A 13,984-nucleotide genomic window follows, 5' to 3' on the forward strand; every position below is an offset into this window, starting at 1 on the left:
AAACAGCGGCCGTCCAGCTAGTGGAAATTCAGGGAAGAGACAGCCTTCCATCTTGCAGGACCGCAGTGAAACAGTGGCTATTCAGCTAGTGGGAACTCAGAAAAAGAAGAGTCTTCCATCCTGCAGGGGCCTGTTATACAGCGGCCATCCAGCTAGTGGAATTTAGGGAAAAGACAGCCCTTCATCCAGCTTGCAGGAACTAGTGAAACTGCACTCACTCACCTAGTGAGATTCAAGTCACCGGCTACACAGAGACTAATACAGCTACAGCAATCTCTGCACAGCCAAGCATTCCCCCAAGACACCATGTCTCACAAATCACACAGGACAAAATCTGCTACATCCGTCTCCTCAAAGACTGTATCCATCAGCAGCATGGTCGCCATTGCCAGTGCAAATGCTGAAGCCGCCAAAATGTGAGCAAGCTTTGCTGTAGAAGATGGAACTTAAATTAGAGAAAGCACGCTTAGAAGACCAAGAGAGAAGGTCACGCATAGAAAGAGAGGATCAAGAGAGAAGGTTACGCTTAGAAAGAGATGAGCAAGAGAGAAGGTTATGCTTAGAGATGAGCAAGAGAGAAAGATGCAGTTAAAGAAGGCACACGTGGATGCCACCTTAGAGAGCCTAGCAGCAAAAAGAGAGGCTGCTGCAGCACTAGCCGAAGCAGAATCTCGAGAAGCGGCGCACAACCCTGAGCTGCAAAGCTGAAGCAGTACGTCAAGCCTGAGGTTGCCACTGCAAGATTCACCACAACGCACATCTCAGTATGTTAATGAACTTCCTGATCCAAACTATAACCAAGAACACGACACTTCCAGTGAAGCAAGTGAGAGTCATCATGAGGCTCAGCTCCAGGAAAATGTGGAGCATAACAATTCTGCTAATGACTACCTTGCCCCTCATCAGGTAACCAATGTGAATCACCTTGCTGACACACCACACGTCAGACCGAAGCAATAAGACACCGGCTGGCGCCACCCTGAGGATACTAACGTGTATGAACGCACCTCACATCACTATCAGGGTGACCCATCACCGGTATACTCTACTGACAACCAGTTCACAATAGAATTTTCTAAGTTCTTCACACGATGTGATCTGGTTGCCAAGGGACTCATGAAATTCACTGACCACGCTGAAGGTTACAGAGCTTGGAAAGCTTCCTTCCAAAATGTCACTAGACACTTGGGGCTACAATACAGGGAAGAGAGAGACCTCAGTCAAATACCTAGGAGAAGAGTCAGTCAAACATGCAGTAAGGATCAGAGACATTAATATAAAACACCCTCAAATCGGCCTCAAAGAGCTCTGGAAGAGGCTAGATGAGTGTTACGGCTCAGCAGAGGTAATAGAGAGAGCCTTGTTCAAAAGAATCGATGACTTTCCTAAAATATCTAACAAAGGTCTCCAGAAACTTAGAGAACTAGGTGGCCTGCTAAAGGAGGTCCTAGTTGCCAAATGTGAAGGTGACCTACAAAGACTTGCATTCCTTGACACAGCCAAAGGTGTTAACCCTACAGTCCAAAAGTTGCCCTACAATCTACAGGAGAGGTGGCTCACACGTGGTTCCACGTACAAATACAAACACAGTGTTCCTATCATATTCTTGACAGCGCCAGCATGCAGCCTCCGCTGAGCAGGGATTCACCAGTGCTGTAGGGGTCCCGGGAACAGTAACAGCTGGAGAGTACAGACGCACAGGACCTGCAAGCTGAAGTATTAGCAAGCAGGCACGGGACCTATGGTCACGTGACCACAAGGGGGCGGGGCTTAGCGTTCTGCTTACTGAAATGCAAGAACACTCAGAGTTGGGCAAACCAGAGATCATACACAATACAGGCTATCAAGGTTCAGGAGGGACAGGCAGATGGGAGGTCAGACGAAGCCAAAGGTCATACACAAGAGGGCGGTGCAGTACCAAAGGGACAAGCAGAGAGCAGTCGAGTCACAAGCAGAGAGTCATACACGAGAGGACAGTGCAGTACAAGGGGGTCAGGCAGAACTCGTAACAGGGACAGAACCAGATCACAACCAAACAAGAAACAAGTTATCAGGCACAAGGCACACGTATACAAGAGGTCACTTAACTCAGCCGAGGGCAGGAGTATAACTGACACCGGATCTAGGTCCAGTGAGCATTAAATAGCCTCCTGCCAGAGAGAGGCAGCACAATTAACCCATAGTCTAACCAGGACGGGCCAAAGCGAAATCCCGTCCTGGTTCATGACAGTTCCATTCCCTCCCTTCTCCGTTTTTGTAGACTATATACATGAACAAGCAACAATCAGAAATGATCCCAGATTTCATTTTGCAATGTCATATGCCACACCGTCACCAGCTGCAAATCCACGCAGAACATCTGTAGCAGTGCACAAGACTTATGTTTCTTCTCCAAGTTCCAATTACAGGTCTGCTGGCTGCTCCCAATCAGAGACAAAGTTACAAGAACCTGACAAGCAGTGCCCGCTCCATCAGAAGCCTCATCCTCTTCTGAAATGCAGAGCCTTCAGAGGAAAATCTATGTCAGATCGCAGAAGCTTCCTGAAAAAGAACGGTATCTGCTACAAGTGCTGCTCATCCACAACTCATCTCGCCAAGGATTGCAAGGTCAGTGTGAAATGCTCAGAGTGTGGCACCACAGATCATAACACTGCTCAACACCCTGGCCCAGCTCCATGGAGTGCACAAAACACGCCAGCTGACAGTGAGCATGGCGGGGAGGAAAGGAGCGCTGATGCAGCTACGCCAGAGATCACTTCACAATGTACTGAAGTCTGTAGAGGGACAATAGACAGTAGGTCCTGTTCAAAAATATGCCTCGCCAAAGTGTACCCAAAGGAACATAGAGACAAACCTGTAAGACTGTATGCTATCTTGGATGATCAAAGTAATCGATCCTTTGGCTAGATCAACATTCTTTGACCTATTCAACATCAAAGTACCATGCACTCCCTACTCATTAAAGACATGTGCAGGTACTGTGACAACATTGGGCAGGAAAGCCACTGACTACCAAATAGAGTCCTTAGATGGACAATTCTGCCTACCACTACCTATAATCAGCAAGTGTAACCAGATTCCAGACAATAGATCTGAAATACCTACGCCAGATGTAGCAATCCATCACACTCACTTGAAACACATAGCACACCTTATACCGGAATTCGACCATCAGGCCCAGATAATACTGCTGTTGGGAAGAGATATCTTACAGGTTCATAAAGTGAGAAGTCATATATCAATGGACTCCACAATGCTCCCTATGCCCAAAAGCTAGACCTAGGATGGGTTATAATAGGAAACGTATGCTTGGGACGCATGCACGCCCCATCTTCTGTGACAAGCATGCTGACAAATACATTGGAGAAAGGAGGCCCATCTCTGTTTCAACCTTGCAACAACGAGTTCCATGTCAAGGAACTACCACACAGCATCCAACTACCCAATCATTTAATAGACTTTACCCATGACAGCAGTATGGTGTCAGGAAGCTATGAGGATCAGTTGGGGTGCACAGTCTTCCAGAGAACTAAGCAAGACAACCAAGTAGCAATGTTCGTAGAGGGCAAGTTGTTCTTAGGGGTAATGGACAAGGGACTTGTAAAAGATGAGACCAACAGCTGGGTCACAACTCTTCCCTTCAGAACCCACAGACCACGTCTACCAAACAACAGAAATCAGGCATTGAAATGTTTCTCATCTCTCAAACATAACCTACAAAAGAAACCAGAGATGAAAGATCACTTTTTCTCCTTCATGTCAAAGATTTTTGAGAACTGCCATGCAGAGCTAGCTCCCACTCTCAAAGACTCTGAAGAATGCTGGTTACTACCCATGTTGGGAGTATACCACCCTAAGAATCCAGGCCAAATTAGACTGGTGTTTGACTCCAGTGCTAAGTTTGATGATGTCTCCCTGAATGATGTTCTACTGACAGGACCAGACCTCAATAACAAACTGCTGGGAGTACTTATGCGCTTCCGTAAGGATTCCATTGCCTTCATCGCTGACATCCAGCAAATGTTCCATTGTTTCCTTGTGAGAGAGAGAGACAGGAACTTCCTAAGATTCTTCTGGTACAGAGACAATGAACCTACTAAAGAGGTCACAGAGTATCGCATGAGAGTGTATGTCTTTGGCAATAGTCCTCCTGCAGTCGCCATTTATGGTCTCAAAAGGTCAGCTCAAGAAAGAGAAACAATACGGATCATATGTCAGACAATTCATAGAAAAGGACTTTTGTTGATGACTGTCTGAAAGCCATGCCTTCAAATGAGACTGAAATCAGTCTTCTCAGGAGAGCCCAAGAGATGCTTGCTTGCTCTAACCTCAGGCTTCATAAAATAGCCTCAAACAGCCAAGAACTTATGAAAGCATTCCCTTCACAAGACTTGTGTAACGGTCTCAGAGACCTGGGGTCAGACCCCACCAATGCAATGCAGCCTCGGGCTTCTCTGGAATCTACAATCAGACACGTTCAACTTTCTGGTCAGCCAGGAAGAAAAGCCTTTCACACGCAGAGGTGTCCTGTCTACCATCAACAGCCTATACGATCCCTTGGGTTTTCCAGCTCCTGTTATTATTCAAGGCAAAGCCATACTAAGAGACTTAACTAAGGAAACATCTGACTGGGATGCACCTCTGCCACCTGATAAGAGAATCCAGTGGGAAGTATGGAAGAACTCTTTAGCAGCCCTCTCCAACCTGAGTGTTCCAAGACCTTACACCCTGTGCTGTCTACAGAAATACAAAGCCAAAGACTGTATTTATTGCAGATGCTTCTGTCAAAGCAATTGCTGCTGTTGCCTATCTCAAAACTGTGGACTCCAAATGTCAGAACCACATTGGATTCATTATGGGGAAGGCCAAACTTGCTCCACAGCCAGAGCACACTATACCCAGACTAGAGCTTTGTGCTGCAGTCTTAGCTGTTGAGTTAGCAGATTTCATCGCATCCGAAATGGAAATCGACCTGACACAAGCCAAGTTCTACTCAGACAGCAAAGTAGTCCTTGCATACATCCACAATGAAACTAGATGATTCTATGTTTATGTCAACAACAGAGTGCTATGAATTAGGAGATCAGTTCATCCAAAACAGTGGCATTACATTCCCACGGATCAAAACCCTGCAGACCACGCAACTAGAGCAGTTGATGCAAGTTGACTAGGGAGCGCAACATGGCTCTCAGGACCAAAACTATGGTACACTGAGGAACGTTTTCCAGACACCTTTGAACTAGTGAGAGAGGACTCAGATGCTGAAATCTGCCCTCAGTTGTCTACACTTCATACACTGATTCCAGCTACTCTCCTCACCTAGAAAACAGGATTATCCAGTGACCCTCCAGGAGGATTCAACGCTAAGGACCTCTACAAGCGCCAATGGAGACAGGTACAAAGTCTTCCCAATACATTCTGGGACAGGTGACGCAAACAGTATTTGTCTACCCTGCAGCCACGGATGAAGTGGCAATCTACCAGGCCTAATCTGAGGATTGGTGACCTCGTCCTTGTGAAAGACTGTCATGTCCACCGAAGCCAGTGGCCACTTGGACTAGTGACTGCAACATTCCTGAGTAAGGATGGTAATGTCCGCAAAGTCAAACTGAGGATGGCCAAAGGGAATGAACTTAAGACATTGTCCAGACCAGTAACTGAGCTGGTCCTATTGTTGTCTTTGGAGAATAAGAAGTGACATCCGTTTGATGCCAGACGAGGAGTGTTCTGTCTCCGACATTTAATTCATAATCTTTGATTGTCTATCTGATAATATTACTAGTGAATATACAGAATGTTCAGTTTCTTCCATAGATTTAATGTTTTCATTGTTTCTGGCTCCATCTAGTCACCAGAGTCATAACCGCAGTGTTATTGTGTGATGTACTTCCTGAATCTTTTCCCTCCATTCACAATGTATTCTGGGAAGGTTGTAAGGCACCCTGGTAAGTTTTGCAAAGGATTATGGTTAGTCCAGCCCCCATTTTCCCTCCAGTTATCCATTTTCTCTCAGCCTGTATCCTGGAAGCATCTCATTTCTCTTCTCCCTTTGTGACAGCATCGCTGGTATGTAATCACGCTTCCTGTGTCTAATTTTCTGTCCCATATTAGCCTGCCTAGTTAGTTTTCCCCTGATCAGCTAGCAGTGCAGATGTTGACTCAATGTATTATGTATCCCTGATGTACCCTGTATTGACTACCTGAAGTTTGCTTCATTTAGTGAGGACAAAACACCATACCACTTTGACTGATTCCAGGTATGAGGACCTAGTTATAAAAGTCTATATTTTGGTGTTAATGGGGGGGTAAGAAACAGAAGAGCCACCTTCACACAATGCAGCCTTAGTGCTGCTGAAGGTGGCTCTTTTAGTTAAAAATGCCCTGGAGGGGTTAAAAGGGAACCTGTCACTCTACCAGGGTGTTTTTACCTAGTAACTCAGAAATATTGACTTTTATAAATAGCTCCTCATACCTGTAATGCATCCGATAGGTATGGTGTGTCCCCCTGTATCAGTCGCCTCCCAGCCATCCATCATCCCCGTCTTTTGTCTGGGCGCTGCCTACCAGCCATCCATCATGCCCCTGTGCGTCGCTGCCTCCTCCTGTGTATTATGCCGGAGCCTGCGCTGTGACAACAGTTTTTGGGCATACGCAGTGCGCGCTGCCCGAGAACGAACAGCAGGCTATTATTGTTTATTCAACAATAAACAGCAAGTGCTAGTAAAAAGATGTAAAATTTTTTTACAGCAGAATATTTTTTCATGTTTGTTGTATTGTGTTTATCTGTGTTCTAGTCTGTTGGTGGTGTGAACACTGTCTTACCGAATTGTTCACTGTATGTGCATGGCCCATGCGTTTGTATTCTATTGGTTTCTTGCTTCTGCAAGTTTTTGGGAGGTCTCCACCCCTCTCATGTGGGCCATGCACATATAAAGCCGTCTCACACAGCATGTCCACATCAGACATTACCTCTCTGAACCCTGCTCATATAGGTACGGTTCACATGGTCAGGTTTTAAATACATTGGATAGGACTGCTCTGATGGGTATACCTTGACATTGGTAGAGCGGCTTAGCGTACATTTTTTGCAAAAAACGTATCAACTATATACCCTGTTTTGCTATTATCTTTTTACTAGCACTTGCTGTTTATTGTTGAAAAATTTTTTTACAGCAGAGTATTTTTTCACGCTTGTTGTATTGTGTTTCTCTGTGTTCCAGTCTCTTGGAGGTGTGAACTCTGTCTTACCGACTTGTTCACTGTATGTGCATGGCCCATGCGTTTGTATTCAATATACTATATATGTCTGAATAAGCCCTTACTTCACCTAAATTATCTTAGCTGGGCTGTTCGCCTTTTGATTGGGAAGAGCAGCATACACTAGGATTGCCATTTCTGAAACTGACACCCTAATATCATCACCCATTTTATCAATTTTGCTTGGAAGATACATTAAAGAAAAAAGCAGTGGCAGGGACTCAGCGCTGGACCAAGGGACTGTGAGTAAAAGAAATGTTTTTTTTATTAAAAGAATATCCGAAAACCACCATTAAGAATCATTCTGAGAAGCAGGCAGTGCACATTCAAGGAAATTGCAGCAAAAACAACACCGGTGTCTCCATCAAGTTGAATATTTAGTGTGTGTGTGTGTGTGTGTGTGAGTGTTCTTTAGATTCAATTTGCTTTTTGATGACAAATGCTTACTGATTATTTCCTATATTCCTAAATCATCAATTAACCCCTTCCTGACCTGTGACACAGCATATGCGTCATGAAAGTCGGTGCTAATCTGACCAATGACGCATACCCTGTGTCATGACTTCAAAGCCCCCCTGCGGGTCGGGTGACCGGGGTCACTGAAAGGTCACCTGACCCGCAGATACAGGGGGCTTTGTACTTCACCCCAGGTGGGGTGGCTTAGCCCCCACGTCGCTACAATCGCTCTGATTGCCTGTTAAAAGTGAAACAGCCAATCAGAGCGATAGTAATATTTCATCAATGAAAATTGATGAAATATTACAATCCAGCCATGGCCGATGCTGCAGTAGCATCGGACATGGCTGGAGACCCTAATCTGACCCCCCCACAACGGCTGGCGGGGGCAATCAGCCCCCGCCACGGACTGACAGCAGCGATTGGCTGCTGCCATCACCATCTGCTCCCCCCGCAGTCAGATCACCCCCTCACGTTCCACGGTGCCTCCGAGTCCCCCTCTGTCTCCCGGTGTCCCGCAGTCCTGGCTCATGGGCGCCGCCATCTTGGAAAATGGCAGGCGCATGCGCAGTGCGATTGTAATATTTCACCAATGAAATTTGGTGAAATATTACAATCAAGCCATGGCCGATGCTGCAATAGCATCGGCCATGACTGCAGACACCCTTAGAGACCCCCCCACTGACTGACGGCACTGATAGGTCACCACAGTCAACATCAGCTCCCCTCCCCCCTCCCTCCGCTCCACCCAGCCTCCCGATCCCCCCCCTCACCCACCCCAGTAACTCCTGTCCCTCTGGCCGTCCCGGGGTCCCGCATCATGGGCCCCACCCTGTTGGAAAATGGCGGGCGCATGCGCAGTGCGCCCGCCGGATTCTGCCGGCCGGCAGATTCATTCATTTATTTATTTTGATCTCTGTGATAAACTCTCACAGTGATCAAAATAAAAAAAAGTAAATAAACCCCCCGCTTATCACCCCAATAGGTAGGGACAACTAATAAAATAAAGAAAATATTTTTATTTTTCGGTTAGGGCTAGGGTTGGAATTAGGGTTAGGGTTGGAATTGGGGTTAGAAATAGGGTTAGGGTTAGAATTAGGGTTAGGGTTGGAATTATGGTTAGGGGTGGAATTAGGGTCAGGGTTGAAATTAGGGTTAAGATTAGGGTTAGGGGTGGGTTGGGATTACGGTTAGGCTTGTGGTTAGGGTTAGAGTTGGGATTAGGGTTAGGGGTGTGTTGGGGTTAGGGTTAAGATTAGGGTTTGTATTAGGGTTAGGGATGTGTTGGGGTTAGGGTTGGAGTTAGAATTGAGAGGTTTCCACTGTTTAAGCACATCAGTGGGTCTCCAAACGCAACATGGTGCCACCATTCATTCCAGCCAATTTTGCATTCAAAAAGTCATACAGTGCTCCCTCCATTCCGAGCCCCAACGTGTGCCCAAACAGTGGTTTACCCCAACATACGTGCCATCAGCATACTCAGGAAAAATTGCACAACAACTTTTGGGGTCTAATGTCTCCTTTTACCCTTGGGAAAATAAATTGGGGGCTGAAATAATTATTTTTGTGGAAAAAAAATTTTTTATTTTCATGGCTCTGCGTGATAAACTTCTGTTAAACACTTGGGGGTTCAAAGTGCTCACCACACATCTAGGTAAGTTCCGTGGGAGGTCTAGTTTCCAAAATGGGGTCACTCGTGGGGGTTTCCACTGTTTAGGCACATCAGGGGCTCTGCAAACCTAACATGACACCCGCAGACCATTCCATCAAGGCGGCAATGTTTCAAAATGTCACTACTCCCCTTCCGAGCCCCGACGTGTGCCCAAAGAGTGGTTTATGACCACATATGAAGTATTGGTGTACTCAGGAGAAATTGCCCAACAAATTTTAGTATCCATTTTACCCTGTTGCCCATGTGAAAATGAAAAAAAGTGAGGCTAAAAGAAAATTTTTGTGAAAAAAGTATTTGCCTTCAAATGTGAGGTGGTCCCTAAAAAAATGGTTTTGTAAATTTTGCTGTAAAAATGAGAAATCGCTGGTCAACTTTTAACCCTTATAACTTCCTACCAAAAAAAAATTTTGTTTCCAAAATTGTGCTAATGTAAAGTAGACATGTGGGAAATGTTATTTATTAACTATTTTGTGTCATATAACTCTCTGGCTTAACAAAATAAAAATTCAAAATTTGAAAATTGCGAAATTTTCAAAATTGTCGCCAAATTTCCATTTTTTTCACAAATAAACGCAAAAATTATCGACCTAAATTTACCACTAACATGAAGCCCAGTATGTCACGAAAAATCAACCTCAGAATCGCTAGGATGCATTGAAGCGTTCCTGAGTTATTACCTCATAAAGGGACACTGGTCAGAATTGCAAAAAATGGCCTGGTCATTAAGGTCAAAATAGGCTGGGTCATGAAGGGGTTAATGCTGTAAAGGAAACCTGTCAGCAGTATTGTGCAAAGTAACCTAAAGACAGTGTCAGGTTGGCGCTGTTATACTGATTAAAATGATACCTTGGTTGGTGAAATCCGTCTTGTGGTTGTTTAGTCCTTATTTTCAGTTTTGAGTTAATGGTATGCTCGTGCTTTGGGGCGGGCCTGTGGGAGTGGTCTTCATGTGGTGCTCTGAATAGCTTTTCATAATGCAGAGTGCTGACAGGTCACTGATCCCTCAGTGACCTGCTCCCTAGTTTGCATAATGAATATCTGTACATACTGAAGAAAAAAAAGCCTTCTGCAGGCAGGTGCCAACCGTGGCACCTGCGCTGCAGCATAACCACATGTTTACTGTCTCAATAATAATTGTGCTTGATGTTATTCAGATATAAAAAAATCAATTTTAAAATGGCGCCCGCCGCGCCTGCACAGTAGCAGCTATCGGTGTCTATAGAGGTGATCCAATAACTGTTAATGCGCAGGCAGCGCCATCTTGCTCTAGAAGAAAAAAAATTTCCTCCTCCAAGATGGTGCCGCCCACTCCTGTGCATGCCCAAGATTTCTTTTCTGTGAAAAACATTTCCCACACATTGAACATAAAAATTGCTTCTTCCCTGTGTGAGTTCTCTGATGTTTAGCAAAATCATGTGTCTGAGAACAACATTTCCCTCATTCTAGACATGAAAATAAATTCTCCCCTGTGTGAATTTTCTGGTGTGTAACAAGGTTTGATATTTGATTAAAACATTTCCCACATTCTGAACATAAAAATGGCTTCTCCCCAAAGTGCATTCTCTGATGTGAAACAAGATTTTTTTTTATTAAAACATTTCTCACATTCTGATCATGAATATGGAATTTCCCCTGTGTGAATTCTCAGATGTCTAACAAGATCTGTTTTCCGATTAAAACATTTCCCACATTCTGAACATGAAAATGGCTTCTCACCTGTGTGAATTCCCTGATGGTCAACAAGATGTGATTTCTGAATAAAACATTTCCCACATTCTGAACATAAATATGGCTTTTCCCCTGTGTGAATTCTCTGATGTCTAACAAAAGGTGCTTTGTCTTTAAAACATTTCCCACATTCTGAACATGAAAATGGCTTCTCCCCTGTGTGAATTCTCTGATGTTCAACAAGATGTGATTTCTGATTAAAACATTTCCCACATTCTGAACATGAAAATGGCTTCTCCCCTGTGTGAATTCTCTGGTGTATAACAAGATTTGATATTTGATTAAAACATTTCCCACATTCTGAACATAAAAATGGCTTCTCCCCAACGTGCATTTTCTGATGTGAAACAAGATTATTTTTCTTATTAAAACATTTCTCACATTCTGAACATGAATATGGCATTTCCCCTGTGTGAATTCTCTGATGTCTAACAAGATCTGTTTTCTGAGTAAAACATTTCCCACATTCTGAACATGAAAATGGCTTTTCCCCTGTGTGAATTCTCTGATGTCTAACAAGATCTGTTTTCTGAGTAAAACATTTCCCACATTCTGAACATGAAAATGGCTTTTCCCCAGTGTGAATTCTCTGATGTCTAACAAAAGGTGTTTTGTCTGTAAAACATTTACCACATTGAGAACATGAAAATGGCTTCTCCCCTGTGTGAATTCTCTGATGTTCAACAAGATGTGATTTCTGATAAAAACATTTCCCACATTCTGAACATAAATATGGCTTCTCCCCTGTGTGAATTCTCTGATGTCTAACAAAATGTGATTTCTGACTAAAACATTTACCACATTCTGAACATGAAAATGGTTTCTCCCCTGTGTGACTTCTCTGATGTTCAACAATATGTGATTTCTGACTAAAACATTTCTCACATTCTGAACATGAAAATGGCTCATCACCTGTGTGAAATCTTTTGTCTTTAAAAAGTTTACCACATTCTGAGCATGAACATGTCTTCTTTCTTGCGTGAAATCTTTGATGTTTACCATGCCTTTGGTTATTTTTATTTTGTTTAAAAGTCTGTGATGAATCAGTAGAAAGAACCTGGTGAAAGGGATCAGATGATACATCTATGCTGTGAAGGGCTGGAGGAATATCTTGGATAATGACATACTCTTCACATGTATCTGGTGTGATACTACGGTCATCTGCTTTAACTTCTGAAAATATTATATGTTCCTTTGAGCTCCTGGTACAGTCATCTGTCAAAAATAAAACCATTGATATTTTTCAATATCATTGCCTTTTGGGTTTATTAATTCTGATATATATTTTACAACATTTATTTATTAAAGTGTCTATACAATTTGTAGTAAAATTAGATTTTTGCTTTAACAAAAGAACTCGAACACCAATTCCAAAAACATTGGGACGCTGTGTAAGATGGAAAGAAAACAAGAATGCAATGACTTGGAAATCTCTTAACCCTTTCACGACATACTATATGACACATATTTATGTCATTTGTCTTATCCCCTCCGGAAGACTGCAATCAGCTGTCATGTGTTTTTAACAGCTATTAATGTGTTAAATCTGGCTGTCAATCTCGGACAGCGATATTTAACACGTGTCAGCGGGGCGCTCGTCATTACACGTTCCTATTAGCGTGCCAGTGGCAAGATCGCAGGGCGCTGATGAATTCTCATGACAGCAAAGGGTTAGCACAAGACTTCTATGCTATCATTACAATATTCCTGTATCATAGTTAAAGGGGATAATGATTTCATAATTATAATAACAATAGTGATAATCATAGCAGATAATGATTTCTGCTATACACAGCAATGCTGAAGACCTGCTATGTATAGCACAGGTGATTGGATGATCACAGCTTCAAGTCTCCTAAGAGGAATATTAAAAGGGAATCAGTCACCCTAATTTTTGCCTATCAGCTGCTAGCACCGCCATCAGGGGCTTATCTACAGCATTCTGTAATGCTGTAGATAAACCCCCGATGTAACCTGAAAGAAAAAGGAGTTATATTATACTCACCCAGGGGTGGTCTGGGTCCGGTTTTGGTCCGATGGGTGTCGCGGTCCGGTCCGGCGCCTCCCATCTTCTAACGGTGACGTCCTCTTCTTTGCTTCCCATTGTGGCTCCTGCACAGGCGGACTGCTCTGCAATGTTGAGGGCAGAGCAGAGTCCTGCAGTGCGCAGGTCCCGGGAGAGGTCAGCAGCATTTATCATGTCATATGAGCAGTGAGTGCACTATTTCAGACAGATATTTATGTTAGCTATTCCTCAATACATACGCCATATTTATTATGACATATGGAGCATTGAGTGACTTATACTTATGTCAGTCATACCTCCTATTTTACATAACGCCTATGCATATTTTATTTTTATTATAGCACCATTTTATGCGACCCATTGCATTTATTGTCTGACTATGCTGTAAACTCGTAGCCCCGTCCGCATATCATTGCTCCTATAATGTCCCTTATTTCAGCATATTGCGTCTCTCACTAGCTATTTCTTAGCCTGTCACGTCCCTACGGCACAAGGCCTGGCACACTATCCTCATAGCAACCTGTCTCTACTGATGACACGCACGTTACATGCATGCCCTATTCTAAACCGGCTAGGTACTTCCGGTCGGAGTGCTGCACACATATAAACATACCCCGCCATTATACTGTGACTCCACGGGCATACAGGGGTGGTTTACAGACACACAGCAGTATACTCTTCTTAAAGGTACGGAGCGCTATCCATTTATACCTTCACCTGTACTTAGTTCTTACCATAAAAAACAAAAAACAAATAAAAAACAAATCTGAACTGAGAAATGTAAGTTAATGTGTATGCACAATGTAAGTGCATATTAACACATGACCATTAACCAGAGAAAACAA

The 13,984-nt window shown here is 43.7% G+C and overlaps 1 protein-coding gene across 1 annotated transcript in view; it reads right to left on the bottom strand.

The window, feature by feature from the left end:
• Positions 1-13,984, bottom strand: part of LOC141074211 (uncharacterized) — a 166,605-nt gene that overhangs the window by 47,382 nt on the left and 105,239 nt on the right. Inside the window, exon 12 of the mRNA XM_073561779.1 lies at positions 11,036-12,019. Coding sequence (XP_073417880.1) covers positions 11,036-12,019 — 984 coding nt within the window. The remainder of the gene's footprint in view (positions 1-11,035; positions 12,020-13,984) is intronic.

Source organism: Dendrobates tinctorius, unplaced genomic scaffold (genome assembly GCF_039654945.1).
Source record: "Dendrobates tinctorius isolate UK_male_01 unplaced genomic scaffold, ASM3965494v1 ptg000014l, whole genome shotgun sequence".
Taxonomy (NCBI): Eukaryota; Metazoa; Chordata; class Amphibia; order Anura; family Dendrobatidae; genus Dendrobates; species Dendrobates tinctorius.